Source organism: Tiliqua scincoides, chromosome 1 (assembly GCF_035046505.1).
Source record: "Tiliqua scincoides isolate rTilSci1 chromosome 1, rTilSci1.hap2, whole genome shotgun sequence".
NCBI lineage: Eukaryota > Metazoa > Chordata > Lepidosauria > Squamata > Scincidae > Tiliqua > Tiliqua scincoides.
Genome location: NC_089821.1, coordinates 299,550,604 through 299,566,031, shown reverse-complemented (window position 1 = coordinate 299,566,031; position 15,428 = coordinate 299,550,604). Strand labels below are relative to the sequence as shown.

Sequence of the window (15,428 nt, the reverse complement as noted above, 5' to 3'; positions counted from 1 at the left end):
TGGCTTTGGGGAAGTGCAGGGGAAAGTTTTCACATCCTGCTTTGTGCAGACCACAAACGAGAAAGGGTGACCTCACTCACAACCATCAGAGGAGGCTTAGACCAGCTGCAAGGCTAGGTTAACTTTTTCACTGCTGAAAAGAACATCACAAATGTGTGTTTATGCCTTTCTAGGAAAGATAAGTTTTCCTGCCATTCAAGCTGCTCCATCTTTCAGTTCATCATTTCCACAGATCTTTAATAATAGGAAGGACATTCAGTGTTTGATTCCCTGTGCCATCGATCAGGTATGCAGCTCTTTTTCTCAAGTTCTTTTAAACTGTATCCATCAACTTCATAATAGCTGACAAAAGAGTTGGGTTGGCTATACTGTGTTTTGAGTATTACTTATAACTCACTGACAGTTCACCTGGGACTCTGGCTTCTGGGATCAGGTATTGCCCACATGCTTTGTGACTTTAATAATCCTCCCCCAAGATGCCAGTGGGCCAAGCAATACCTGCTTCTTGCAACCAAGCACTGAGGTCTAAGAAGAACCATCTGGAGAAAGAAGAAGCAGCTGAGCATGGATGTCAGGAGTATTTTTGTATTTGTATTGGCAACCTTCAGTCTCGAAAGACTATGGTATCGCGCTCTGAAAGGTGGTTCTGGCACAGCGTCTAGTGTGGCTGAAAAGGCCAATCCGGGAGTGACAATCCCTTCCACACCGGGAGCAAGTGCAGTCTGTCCCTGGTCTGTCTCCCTGGCTATGGGCCTTCCTTCTTTGCCTCTTAGCCTCAGACTGTTGGCAAAGTGTCTCTTCAAACTGGGAAAGGCCATGCTGCACAGCCTGCCTCCAAGCGGGCCGCTCAGAGGCCAGGGTTTCACACTTGTTGAGGTCCATCCCTAAGGCCTTCAGATCCCTCTTGCAGATGTCCTTGTATCGCAGCTGTGGTCTACCTGTAGGGCGCTTTCCTTGCACGAGTTCTCCATAGAGGAGATCCTTTGGGATCCGGCCATCATCCATTCTCACGACATGACCAAGCCAACGCAGGCGTCTCTGTTTCAGCAGTGAATACATGCTAGGGATTCCAGCACGTTCCAGGACTGTGTTGTTTGGAACTTTGTCCTGCCAGGTGATGCCGAGGATGCGTCGGAGGCAGCGCATGTGGAAAGCGCTCAGTTTCCTCTCCTGTTGTGAGCGAAGAGTCCATGACTCGCTGCAGTACAGAAGTGTACTCAGGACGCAAGCTCTGTAGACCTGGATCTTGGTATGTTCCGTCAGCTTCTTGTTGGACCAGACTCTCTTTGTGAGTCTGGAAAACGTGGTAGCTGCTTTACCGATGCGCTTGTTTAGCTCGGTATCGAGAGAATGAGTGTCGGAGATCGTTGAGCCAAGGTGCACAAAGTCATGGACAACCTCCAGTTCATGCTCAGAGATTGTAATGCAGGGAGGTGAGTCCACATCCTGAACCATGACCTGTGTTTTCTTCAGGCTGATTGTCAGTCCAAAATCTTGGCAGGCCTTGCTAAAACGATCCATGAGCTGCTGGAGATCTTTGGCAGAGTGGGTAGTGACAGCTGCATCGTCGGCAAAGAGGAAGTCACGCAGACATTTCAGCTGGACTTTGGATTTTGCTCTCAGTCTGGAGAGGTTGAAGAGCTTTCCGTCTGATCTGGTCCGGAGATGGATGCCTTCTGTTGCAGTTCCAAAGGCCTGCTTCAGCAGGACAGCGAAGAAAATCCCAAACAAGGTTGGTGCAAGAACACAGCCCTGCTTCACTCCGCTTCGGATGTCAAAAGGGTCTGATGTGGAGCCATCAAAGACAACAGTGCCCTTCATGTCCTTGTGGAAAGATCTGATGATGCTGAGGAGCCTGGGTGGACATCCAATCTTGGGGAGAATCTTGAAGAGGCCGTCTCTGCTGACCAGGTCGAAAGCCTTTGTGAGATCTATGAAGGCTATAAAGAGTGGCTGTCGTTGTTCCCTGCATTTCTCCTGCAGTTGTCTAAGAGAGAATACCATATCAGTGGTGGACCTGTTGGCTCGGAATCCACACTGCGATTCTGGATAGACGCTCTCTGCAAGTACCTGGAGCCTCTTTAGTACAACTCGGGCAAACAGCTTTCCTACAACGCTAAGGAGAGAGATGCCGCGGTAGTTGTTGCAGTCACCCCTGTCACCTTTGTTCTTGTACAGCGTGATGATGTTTGCATCCCTCATGTCTTGAGGTACTCCACCTTCTCTCCAGCAGAGACAGAGGATTTCATGCAGCTCAGTGACGATGATCTCTTTGCAGCATTTTAGGACTTCAGCAGGGATGCTGTCTTTTCCAGGTGCCTTGCCAGAGGCAAGGGAGTCCAGGGCCACGTGAAGTTCTTCTAGGGTTGGTTCACTGTCAAGCTCTTCCAGCACAGGCAGGCACTCAATGTTGTTCAGTGCTTCTTCGGTGACTACATTTTCTCTGGAATATAGCTCAGAGTAGTGCTGCACCCAGCGTTCCATCTGCTGCGCCCGATCCTGGATGACCTCGCCTGTGGCAGACTTCAGAGGGGCAATTTTCTTCTGTGTTGGACCTAGGGCCTGCTTGATACCATCATACATCCCCTTGATGTTGCCCGTGTCAGCTGCTATCTGTATCTCGGAACAGAGCTGGAGCCAGTAGTCGTTAGCACATCTCCTGGCAGTCTGTTGGACTTTGCTGCGAGCAGTTCGGAGGATCTGCAGGTTGCGCTCACTGGGACAGGCCTTGTATGCTGCTTGAGCTCTCCTCTTTTCCTCAATGACTGGTGTCAACTCCTCAGAGTGGGCTTCAAACCAGTCTGCCGCCTTGTTGGTCTTCTTGCCGAATATGGACAAGGCGGTGTTGTAAACGGTATTCTTGAAATGTTTCCATCTGTTGGATGCGTTTGCGTCTGCCGGGTCTGGAAGAGATTCCTCAAGCGCTTGTGCAAATTCCTCCACTTTTCTCTGATCCCGGGTCTTGCTGGTATCAATGCGAGGTCTTCCTTCCTTTTTCGTGTGATACAGTCGCTTTGTTTGCAGTTTCACTCTGCTGCACACCAGGGAGTGGTCAGTGTCGCAGGCAGCACCATGATAACTGCGTGTGATCTTGATGCTGGGAAGGCTCGAGCGTCTGGTGAGGATCAGGTCGAGCTGGTGCCAGTGCTTTGATCTTGGATGTCTCCAAGAGACTCTATGTTGGGGCTTTGTGTTGAAGAATGTGTTGCTGACACAGAGACCGTGATGACAGCAAAACTCTAGCAGGCGTTGGCCATTTTCGTTCATCCTCCCAGTGCCAAACTGACCTAAGCAAGTGGGCCATGAACTGTTATCAGCACCAACTCTAGCATTGAAATCGCCGAGGATGAACAATGGCTCTTTTACAGGGATTTTCTTGACAGTGGTGGCCAGGTCATCATAGAATTTGTCTTTGGCTTCTGCTGGAGACGACAGAGTCGGTGCATAAGCACTGATGAGAGTGATAGGTCCTGCTGATGACTGGAGCTGCAGGGACAAAATTCTTTCACTTCCCACAGTAGGTGGGATGATGGATTTCAGCAGGGTATTTCTGACTGCAAAGCCAACGCCATGTTCCCTGGTTTCGTTTGGTGGTTTTCCCTGCCAGAAAAATGAGAAATTTCTCTCCTTGACAGATCCGGAATCTGGCAGCCTCGTCTCTTGAAGGGCGACGATGTCCATCTGCAGTCTGCTCAGCTCCATGTCGATGACAGCTGTTTTGCGTGCGTCGTCTATTTCTTGCAGGTCATCAGAGAAGCCAGGTGTCATTGTCCTAACGTTCCAGGTGCCCAGCTTTAGGGCAGTAGTTTTCTGTTTTCTGTTGCATGGTGCAGAGTTGTCGATCCGCTTGTCGGTTTTCACCCTAAACCCCACGCACCCCATGAGGTTAACGGACCGTGGTGAGGCAACACCTTACTGGCTGGGGACTGCCCAGCTTAAGGCGGGCGGTAGCTGCCCAATGAGATGCAATTATCTCTCCCACCGTCGGAAGCAGCCCCTGGCGTCATGCTCTACGCCAATCGAGCAAAGACTTATAACCGGTAAACTGCTGCTTCCCGTGTTGTGCCGACGCCGTATGGCGAAGTTGGAGTGTCCTCTCCAGTGCGCGAAGCCTGGGTAAAGAAGGTATGGAGGATAGGCTGTTACCCATGCAGCAAATCCCCCCTCTCCACGTCGCTGGAATGGTCCAATGGAAAGGCAGAAGCCAATACGGTTGGTTCCAGCGGCGTCGCAGGAGTTGCCAGAACGTGACTGTGTTCAGCCATGAACTGCCTAAGGGACTCCAGCTCCTGATTTTGCCTCGAGGTTGACTCCTGAAGCCTTTTCCAGAACTGGATGTAGCCACAAGGCAGTGGAGGTTTGAGGTCAGAGTTTCCTTTTCTTAGATGAGCTGCCTTCCTAGGCTGACGAGTCCCATCTACCCGGTGGCTGTTTAGTCGCCTATGTCAGGAGTGAGTGACAGCATACTGGAAAGAAGAGGAGGGAGACTTCTAAAAAACATGGAGGTAGAGGAAGTAGGTGCAGCTGCCCGAAGATGCATGCAGTGCTGCATGGAAAGGAGAGAGAGAGAGAGAGAGAGTCTTTGCTGCCAAAGAGTTGCAAAGTGAGATATGGTCAGCACTGAAGGGAGGGGGGAGAGAGAGAAAATGCATACTCTGTCAAGAGACAAAAGAAGAGAGGTAGCTATGAAGATGTGGAGGAGGGCAAGACAGCCCTATGCCCACCTGACAGGAATTAGTGCCAAAATATGGAGGTTTCTTCCACTTTCCTTCCATCCATGCTCTGTAGGCCTCACCTAGGCAGAGGGAAGCAATTGTTCTGTCTCCAAAGCAGAAATGGTCTCTCACTGATTCTTTGTAGTGCTCCAGTTGCACCTTGCATGATAAATTTGGGCAGGCAGTGAGTTGGGCATCTGTATTCTGCTAGAGAATATTGCAGAAGGAGTTGTAAAGTTAGATCCAGACAGTGCCATACTCCATCAACTAATAAAGCAAAGACCGAGGGGGCGGGGCCTGAGGTGGCTGAGTAGCCGTGTTTTTCTGAGCTCCTGGAAAGCTCTTGGAAAGTACGCTATTTCTTCCCAGAATCGCGGGTCTAATGAGATATGAGGATCAGTGGTCAGGAGAGGCCTTGATCCTACAGATGGTGTATGGTTTCGGAGAAGAAGGGTCCAGCCAGGGACTGTTTTTTATCCAAGGGAACCCAGCCATCGATGTCGGTGATGGTGAGGATTCAATGTTGAAATTAAGGCGAAGGCTCCAAGCAGGGAAGGAAGTTGAAAGAAGCAAGTGAGTGTTGTTCCGTTGTGTGTGTCTGGCATTAATTGACTAATTGACTGCCTGATTAAGCTAACCCTAAACCTTAAGAGAAGGAGAAGGAGGGGCAGGCTTTCCCCCTCCTGGGAGAAGAGGTAGGAAGGGGAGGCTTTCTCTGCTTATTTGTTTGTTGATGTGAGAAGCAGCTTTGGAGGAGATCTGCTGAGCTTGTTATGGAAATATGAGTGCATAACTCTAACTTTATAAATCTAAAATTTGTTGGATTACAAATTAACTGTCTTGGAATACAATTATTGTTGTGGAGTGTTCAGTTTCATTTTCCTGTGGAGAACTGGTGGAGTGCCTGTGGAGAGCGCAGCTGGAGACCTGCATTTTTTTTTGTTTTGCAAAAGTGGTTGATTGTTTACATTCCTTTGATCATCTCCTGGAAAGGAATACGGTTGACATAGAAACAGATATAAATAACAGAAATAAGAACATTAGGGATATCTAGTGGACTAAAAAAGACACTACAAGGACAAGAACAGGACTTGACAAGTGAAGTAAGAATAAAGAAGATATAAGAAGGAAGAAAAAGGATGACAGGAAAAGGAGTGAAAGTTAGGAGCTCTCCTGCCCCGGAGTCCAGCTTGGGAAACTAACACAAGAGGAACCGAAAGGAAAGAATGGAAGCAGACAATACAAGACAATATGGAGAAATTAGTGGCAATGGGACAGCAACAAACACATCAATATCTGCGGGTTCAAGCTAGTTTGGATGTGTTTAGATGATCTTAGTGTGCAACTCAAAGATGTTATATCTTAATCACATAAGAAAAAACAAAGGATTATGGAAAAAGTACTGGAAATGGGAAAGCAACAAGCAAATCGATATTTACAAATCCAAATTAGCCTGGAAATCTTAATTCAACAGACAAAGGAGTCTAATACGCAACAAACAGGAGAGGGTCAACAAGAGCGAAGCAATGGAAGATAAATCCAAAACACTGGAGACAGGACAAACCAACAAATTGGAAGAGACAGTGTTAATGGAGATAGCTTGGAAGATAAAGATTCAAAAGTCACCAGACCAGAAAGGAGAAGAAATACTTCAACTAATTGTTGCAGATTAGATTGATCAAGTGAAGGAAGAAGAAATACTTCAACCAACTGACATAGATTGGAATGATCAAGAGAAGGAGATGATTCATCAAGATGTTGATTTATCAAGAAGAGCAAGTACATTAAATCCTGATCTGTTAAGAGGAATTCATGTGAAATTTATTAGAAGAAAAAGATGGAGAGTTAAAGTATAGAGAAGAGATTTGGCAGACCAGTGGATATTTAGGTTGGAGACAAGGGAACAGATAGAAAAAAAGATAGTAATGTGCTAATTTTGTAAGTTAGAAATTAAAGCTTATTAGATGTCAATGAGAATTTATATAAGTTTTATAGGTGATATGTAATATGTATAAAAATTTTAGTTAGCTTGATATTAATAGATGTTAGAATTTTAGAGGATAATTTTAATGAGTTAGAATTAATTTTAGGTGATATTGTTTTGGATGTTTATGTATATGTTTATGTATTTAGTCATTAGGATATATTAATGTTATAGATAGAGAAATGTTATAGATAGAGAAATGATATATGTAATTATTAGGATATTAAAAGTTGTTCGAATTTAGTATGTTAGATATTGGATTATGATATTAATTGTTGTGAGGAATTTATAAGCTAGATACTGGAAAGACACGAAGATCCCAATGACAGATGAATTAATAGAGAAAAACTGTGGTGGAAATGGACAGATTTTTAGAGAGCTTGGATCAACAGTGAAACCAATATAGATTGAGTAATGAAAATTATTTTATGGTTGGTTGAAAATAAAGTTAGGGGATTTAGATGAATGTATTATATATATGATATATTATATATGATCTGATAGAGAAATGATAAATGATATTAAGAAGCTAACGTAGAAGAGGAATTGGATTAGGAAATATGTAATGATTTATTAGTTATAGTGACGTATGATGTCTTGCGCCCTCTAATACTGTGTTTATGTGTATTTGTTATTTTTGTTTTTGGAAAAATAAAAAAAATTAAAAAAAACTAATAAAGCAAAGTCCCACAGTAATTAGCTGTGATAAAACACATGGAGTGTTGGCAACCTTCAGTCTCGAAAGACTATGGTATCGCGCTCTGAACGCATACAGTTTTAATATTAATGTACTAAAATAAAAGTCACAGTTAATGCATACAGAAAGATTGTATGTCTTGTGGTGCTTTGTTGAAGGTTGTTGTATGTGGCTTTCAGTGTGAAACACTGGCCAACCCTGTACTGGGGATAGTTGTATTCTGCATATCTAGTACCCTGAAATTTAGAATTTAATATTTGGTGTATGAAATTCAGCATACAGAGAATTTGAATTTTCCCTTCTTGGAACCCAACAAAAAATCACATAGATCTGGTGCCTGAAGAGAGATGCTTAGAAGTTTGTATGCAACTCATTCAAATCCTCCTCCACTATTGTTGAGGGATGCCATATATAGTGCCTTTTTGCTTCCTTAGCAGGTAGCACAGGCTCACATATAAATCAGTTTGATCAGAGGATCTGAAAAAAATTGGTCCTTACCACTGGCAAGGTCTGCTGTCTTATGTGGATGACCAGCTACATAAGACCACATCTCTTAGGCTTCATTTTGAACTTCAAGTGCTGTCAGGGGCATATTCCAATAGCTCCTGAACTACAGCTTTGGTGCTTCAGTTTTGAGTGGCTTCACTGGATGTACTAAGTGGATATACTTTTTGCTTTGAGTGTTGACCATATCCAATCAACAGTTAAAATCCTTCTAGCTTGTGAAGCAAGAGTTGGGCACATCCCAGAACTTGTTTAACCTTCCCCTTTGCAGATTCAGAGCCTTCTCAAAGGTTGCCTTTGAGACTCACAATTTCTTTTTTCCTTTTGAGAATCAAAGTTTTCTACCCTGTAACATCCATATTCTCAGAATCAATCACCGCACAGCAATCATGGTTCAAGCAAAGAGGTAACCATGAACAAAGCTTTGTTCTCTGTGTTCAACAGCAAGTAGCTATTTCAGGACTTCATAATACTTAACTTATGCCTTAGCTCCTTGGACAGGTTTTACTTCTTCTTCTGTGCTCTTTTTCTACTAGCCATTACATTGGGCAGCTCTGAGATCCTGCTGACCATTCTGTGGGCTAATCCTTTCCTGTGCATTTCCATAAGGATAGGGTTGTGCTTCCCCTTAACTCCTCCTTTATCCCTAAGGTTAGGAAATCTTTGATTAGAAAGCAAAAGTTAATCCTACTGAACTTTAGCCTTCAACACTAAACATTCTCAAGGACAGACTTGTACTATCTTGATGTTCAGAGAACGCTTGAAGTTTGTTTCTAGAAGACAAGGGCCATCTGTTGTTCCTCCTCCCATTTTATTCATTTGTCAGATCAGCCTCAGGTCTTCAAAGCAGTTTACAACATCTTAAATACTATTTTAACTGCTCTCCAAGAAACCAGAACAGCCTGCTGCTCTTCTACTTGAGGTGGCTCCATTGATAGGTGTGGAAAGTACATAAAGTATAGAGCCATCTCAAAAACGTGTTCAGTTTAGGTGTGTTTTCTAGCAGTCCGGAACTCAGAGTGTGTGTATGAGGGTCGCCCAGAAAGTAATGCACCACATTTTTTTTTTCTCAGCCTACAGTAATGGTATGAATGCGAAACTTTAGATATACATTATTTGAATTTTCAGGAGTGCGCACACAAATTTTTGGTTTCTTCAGACAGATAGCGTAACTGCAGCAGTGTTTCGAAATGGTGTCTGTAAGTGATGTACGTTACAAGCAGCGTGTCGTCATTGAATTTCTCACTGCGGAGAAAGAAACTGTTGGGAACATTCACAAACGTCTGTGTGCAGTTTATGGAGAATCTGCAGTCGACAGAAGTACGGTTAGTCGCTGGGCACAGAGGGTGAGGCCATTAGAAGGCAGTTCAGCAGAGCTCCAAGATTTGCAGTGTTCGGGGCGGCCATCCACGGCTGTCATACCTGACAAGACGCAGCTTGCTGATGTGCTCATTCGCGAGGACCGACGCATAACGACTAGGCAGTTGGCGCTGAAGCTGTCAGTCAGCAAAGGAAGTGTGGATGCAATCATCCGTGCTCTTGATTACTCAAAAGTGTGTGCACGATGGGTTCCGCGCTGTCTTACGGTGGACCACAAATCTCTCAGAAAAAAACATTTCTTCTGAGTTGCTGAAACATTTTGAGGATGAGGGGGAAGCGTTCTTGTCCAGGATTGTGACAGGTGATGAAACCTGGGTTCACCATTTTGAGCCCGAAACAAAACAACAGTCGATGGAATGGCGTCATCCTCAATCTCCACAGAAGAAAAAATTCAAAGCAACTGCTTCCGCCGGTAAGGTCATGATCACTGTGTTTTGGGACTGTGAGGGCGTCATACTCATTGATGTGATGCCAAGAGGCAGCACCATTAATTCTGAAGCTTATGTGAAGACATTAACCAAACTCAAGAAGCACTTCCAGCGACTTCGGCGCCATAACAACCCAGGTGAATGTTTGATTCACACAAGTTTGAGGACTTCGGAACACATCACTAAACAGGGTTGGACTGTGTTACCCCATCCACCCTACAGCCCTGACCTAGCTCCCTCAGACTTCCACTTGTTTGGGCCATTAAAGGATGCCATTCGCGGAAGACATTTTGAGGATGACGAAGAGGTGATTCGCACAGTGCAGAAATGGCTTCGTGACCAGAACAAGGAGTGGTACCAACAGGGCATACATGCCCTTGTGTCTCGCTGGAGGAAGGCCATAGAACTGGATGGAGATTACATGGAAAAATAGGGAGTGTAGAAGAAACATCATTCTTTCTTGTGTGTAAGTTTCATTGTGTTCAATAAATAATTGTTGAAGAAAAAAAATGTGGTGCATTACTTTCTGGGCGACCCTCGTAAATACTGGGTGGGGTGAGGGTAGCTTTCAACATTCTCCCAAAGTGTCTCCTGCCTCCTAGGCAATTGAATAGTATTTGCTTCAGCAGAGCTCACCTTCAGTAAAAGGGTTCTTGAGGAGGTGCTGGAGCACTGCATTCATGCAATGCTATCCCTGCCTTGGAAGTGTAGGGTACTTCTATATTGTGTTCCAGTCTTGGATCACTGGTGGCAGCCATTGAGGAGAGTGGAACATTTGGCTTACCTATGAATTCTTCCACTTATTTGTAAATCAGGTTCATTGTTTGCCCCAGCGGTTTCTCCAACCTCCCTCCCAGATTTGTCATCTTAAATCCTAACCTGTTAAGGGTTAATTTCAATTACGTTGCTAACTGTTAAGCTATCGTTAGATATTGCTACATTCATAGTAACTTGCTTCAGACAAGACATGGAACATTTCTCCTGCTCCAACCCCTGGACAAATGTTTCTTCAAAAAACCTGCCACCTAACAGGGAAGAGAGCCACTAGTGTTTGAAACACTGTATGGCACGTAAAAAGGAGAATTCACATGTAAGCCAAATTCAGCATTTTCTTGGTGCAGAATATGGGTATTTGTGTTTTTTGTGGAACCACAAAGACTTGGGCTTCCATCATTCACTTTGTAAAGATGCCTAAGGTAGCAGATGACTCCTGAACTTCTACTTGGAAGTTGGAGACCCTGTAAGTATTTGCGGGGCAGGGGCAATGACGACACTGCAACTATCACGCAGCCACCATGACCAGGGGCTTCCTAATGTACCTGGAAGGTGGTAGTACTGGCCATCCAGAGATGCGGAGAGCTCACAGCCTCCTCTGCAGACCTCACTGCTGCTCTGAACAGCTCGTTTCTCCAATTACAACTGACTTCTGGGCTGCAATTGCAACCTGGAAGTGGATCGCAATCGGAGATACAAGCTGTTTGGATTAGTGGGGAGGCCCGCAGAGGAGACTGTGAGCCCCACACACACTCTGGATAGCTAGTGCTACCCCCAAGTATGTTACAAAGCCCCTTGATTGCAGCTGCAGCCTAATAGCTGTGGGTCTGTCACTGCTATCATTGCTGGGGCCTTTCCCCTTAAAAGAGAATGACCTGCTTCCAGTTCCCCTGGTGGGTCATGACCCACCAGTTTGAGAACCACAGCTGTAGCATTTTAGAGGTTTGGAAGATTAATATTGTTCATAGTGGGATATTCAAGTAAAGGCTTAAACCAGCTCAATACTAAACTCACAGCTGTTTTTACCTTCATACAAGACCATTTGCATTTCTTTGTTTTAGGATCCCTACTTCAGAATGACCAGAGACGTGGCTCCTCGAATTGGCTATCCCAAGCCGGCATTATTGCATTCTGTCTTCTTCCCTGCCTTGCAAGGGGCTCAGACAAAAATGAGTGCAAGTGATTCCACCTCCTCTATTTTTCTCACTGATACACCCAAGCAAATAAAAACAAAGGTAAGGGATTAAAACCCTCTCAACACTGTGTGCAAAAATGGTAGCTAGCACCTGGATTGCAATCTGACTTCCCAGACCACACACTGAAGCACCTCTCTCCAGCTCTTCCTTTTTATGTTGCATAATATGTACAAAAACATGTCCTGAAGGTGGCTGGATAACATGCAAGGAACTGTCATCTTCTGATCCTTTCACTTCCAGCTAAATTCACAGCAATATTTGATGTCCTAAACATCCTGTTTGTTCATCTGGCACAAGCTGGTGGCTGACGTAAATGGTAAGACCTGGTGATGTCACCTTTTCTAAAAATACATGGTAGGTTTCCATGCTTGTAAACGTTGGCAGCCAGTAATGTAAATCAAGCTAACACATTTATTTTCTATTGACTGCTGCTCCATGGCACCAGAAATTGCTTGCTACATGGTGACAGTTGCTAGGCAAGCTAAGCTTGACGTACCAGTCTGTAGCCTAACCATTACAATGTATTATGGCAGTGCAGGTTCCCAGTCTGCTTGGCTCTGAAAAGATACAGTAGTCCTCCCATTTAAACCAGTGGTTTCCAACCTTTAGGAGCCCACGGACCACTGAGGAAAAAATTGGAATCGTTGCGGACCATGTGCAAACCCCCCCCCACCGCTGCACACAAAAAATACAATTTAATTTAAATAATAGATTTATTATTTATGGAGAAATTTGTGGGTTGCTGCTTTTGCTGGCTGCAGCTATGGGCGGTCTGTTCTCCACCCTCTCTGATGGTCTATGGGGGAGCGCTAGGTCATTGTGATACTAGAAGTGATCCTAAGCTATCTTTTTTTTCCCTGTGACCTTGTGGACCACTTCTCGGGGTCTCGCTGAACATGAGCTGAGAATTAGTGCATTAAACTATGTTTTGTGTTGTGTGCTCCAGTATTTGTTCTGCACATCCTGAAGGAGTCTACCTATTACACTGTGTGTGTAGCGCTGTGGGATTTCGACACAGAATGACTCATGAAACAAACATTTGACGGGACAAAACATGATTTTTAAGCATGTGGTGAAATACCTTTAGAATACTTCACATGATGCTTTCCCACGTGCTGTGAATATATTCTCCTATACTTAATGCTGGTTTTCAACAGGAGGCTTAAGAGCAGATTTTCCAGCATTCTGACTTACAAGATTCATTTGCAGTTTCTATAAACGGGAAAATAAATTTTGTACCTCAGAGCTGGGTTAGAGATGAAGGTGTTCCCTTAGAAGAATAAATTTTGCACAGAACTTGCAAGCCAGGCCTGCTGATGATGGGTGAATATTTTTGAATCCAATATTTGGTTGTCACTAGAATAAGCTGGATCCCTTTGGTTTGGTGGAGCTGTCTGTGCTTTCTAATGTGGGGAGTCTCAGTGTATTGCATGAGAAACAGAGCAACACAAGTATCTTCTTCAGAATATTGTCAGTTCACTTGAAGGTGAACTCCATATCATTCCATATCATTCCAAGGTCATTCCATATCCTTACTTACCTGGGCCATTCTGTTTAAGGCATGGTGGGGGCCTGGATTATGTGAATGAGATGAGACAAGTATAATCCTGCAGTTGGGTTGATGACCCCTGCACCTTTTCAGCCCTGTGATTGTTAGAGGTGTTCTGCAGCATTCCTGACTCACAAAATTTACATAATTTATTCTACGCTGTTTAGTCATTACTTTGTCAATGGCTTCAAGTAGCCATTGTGCAATCAATAGTAATAACTGGCTCAGATTCTCTTGAGGTCTTATGCGCTCCCTGAGGAATCTGGTGGCCCACTGAGAGATACAGGAGGCTGGACTAGATGGGCTGTGGGCCTGATCCAGCGGGGCTCATCTTATGTTAGAGCAGTGCTGTATATCGAAAAGTGCTATAGATATTAATTACACTACCTTAAAATTGTTGTGTCTTGTTCCAGATCAACAAGCATGCCTTCTCTGGTGGTAGAGACACAGTTGAAGAGCACCGGCAATATGGGGGCAACTGTGACGTGGACGTGTCTTATATGTACCTCAACTTCTTCCTTGAGGACGATGACAAACTAGAACAAATCAAGCAGGTAATTGTGCTGTGCTGCTTCCTCTCTGCAGGAATGCTTTGCTGCCTAGAAACCAGAGAGAGCAGTTATTTTGTAGTGTAGTTTGTGCTTTTGAATGGTATTTTTTTTCTTTTTGTACTTCCTTCTTTTTCACTGCAGGGGGGGGAGCTAAATCTACCAGAAAGTTCTTGTGTACATGCTGCTGAAATAACAGGCACTGCACAAGGCTAATTTGGGCAATAGCAAAGATGGTAGCAAAAAAGAAAATAAAACTACTGTGCTCTTCCCCAAACGGTTTTTGCAATTTCATCCTGTTTGTGCATGCCACTGTAACATTTTTTTGGTTCTAGATCTGGCAACGTCAGTAGTGAATTGAAACTTTCCGGTATGCTCTGAGGCTATCCACGTAGGAAAGAAGTACAGCCAGAATGCAAATTTCTTGGCAGAATTGCAGGCTTAGAATTAAGGCAGTTCATCCAGGCATTTGCATCCAACTTTCACTCAGAAGTGTGCATTAAAAAGAATGGAAAAGTTTGTCACTTTCCTTCTATATTATGATCAATAAGAATCTGTGCAATAGGTTCCCAAATGTGTGTCCTTAGGGTTAAAAGGCACTCCATAGTCCATCTAATCAAACCGGATACCATAAGACAGATGCTCTGTTCCCTGTAAAGAATCTATCTAGTTGCACAGAAAGGAATACTTTAAGCAAAAGACTCTAATTAATGAAGGTGGAAAGCTGTGCCTTCCAAGAGCGCCTGGAGGGTTTTTTTTCCAGATGTTACTGGATATGACTGTTGACGTTCCCTTGGCAGGATTACACAAGTGGAGCGTTGCTGACAGGAGAACTCAAGAAGATATTAATTGATACACTTCAGCCCCTGATTGCAACTCACCAGCAAAGGCGAAAAGAGATCACGGACGAAACAGTGAAGGAATTCATGACTCAGCGGAAGTTGGCATTTAATTATTAATGCTGCTAGATGTGCATGTTAATTTATCAGTAAAATCGGAGTACAGTGAACTGATACTATCATAGCCTCTCATTGTATGTTGACACTCCTTAATTATGTACAGACTGCAGTCCGTTTTGCTTCTAACAAATTATTGGCAAAGTTATCCTGGGTCAACATCAGCAACTGCTTAGAAAAACATGAAGCAACTGCCTGTGTTAGAATTTGGAAGAACCAGGCATTAACTGTAGACACAATTGGACCACAATACAGGTTAGTGGAACAACCTGATTACCCGGAAAAGATTGATCATCAACAGAGGGCCCTGTTTCATGGAACATAATGTTTAAAAAAATTGCTAAAATCATATGAATAAAAATTACGTTCTGTTGCTTGATTGTATGGTTGAGAATTGTTTGGTATGTTTTTACACCAAATCAGAGTTCCTGTTTCAAAGATACACTGGATGGAACAATTCAGTTTATTTTCCACATGCAACTTGGGCTGTTTGAATGAAGTAACCATTGTGCTGTTGCTTTCTCAAAGTCACAGTTTATAATAGCTGGTGAGTTTCGTCAGTATGTTAATGTATCTGCGGTTAAAAACATATGCTAGTTGGTTGATGGATACCTTTTTGAATAGTGCCTGTTTGGTAGACTTGAGTTTTGACAAACCATGCTATGTGCAATTATGAATTTATAAAACAGGAAAGTAA

General features: G+C 44.0%; 1 protein-coding gene across 1 annotated transcript in view; it reads left to right on the top strand.

The window, feature by feature from the left end:
* The window catches only part of WARS1 (tryptophanyl-tRNA synthetase 1), a 36,267-nt gene extending 21,157 nt beyond the window's left edge, over window positions 1-15,110 (top strand). Inside the window, exons 8-11 of the mRNA XM_066612245.1 lie at window positions 174-286; window positions 11,544-11,717; window positions 13,641-13,781; window positions 14,576-15,110. Coding sequence (XP_066468342.1) covers window positions 174-286; window positions 11,544-11,717; window positions 13,641-13,781; window positions 14,576-14,734 — 587 coding nt within the window. The 3' untranslated portion in view covers window positions 14,735-15,110. The remainder of the gene's footprint in view (window positions 1-173; window positions 287-11,543; window positions 11,718-13,640; window positions 13,782-14,575) is intronic.
* Window positions 15,111-15,428: the final 318 nt, after the last annotated feature.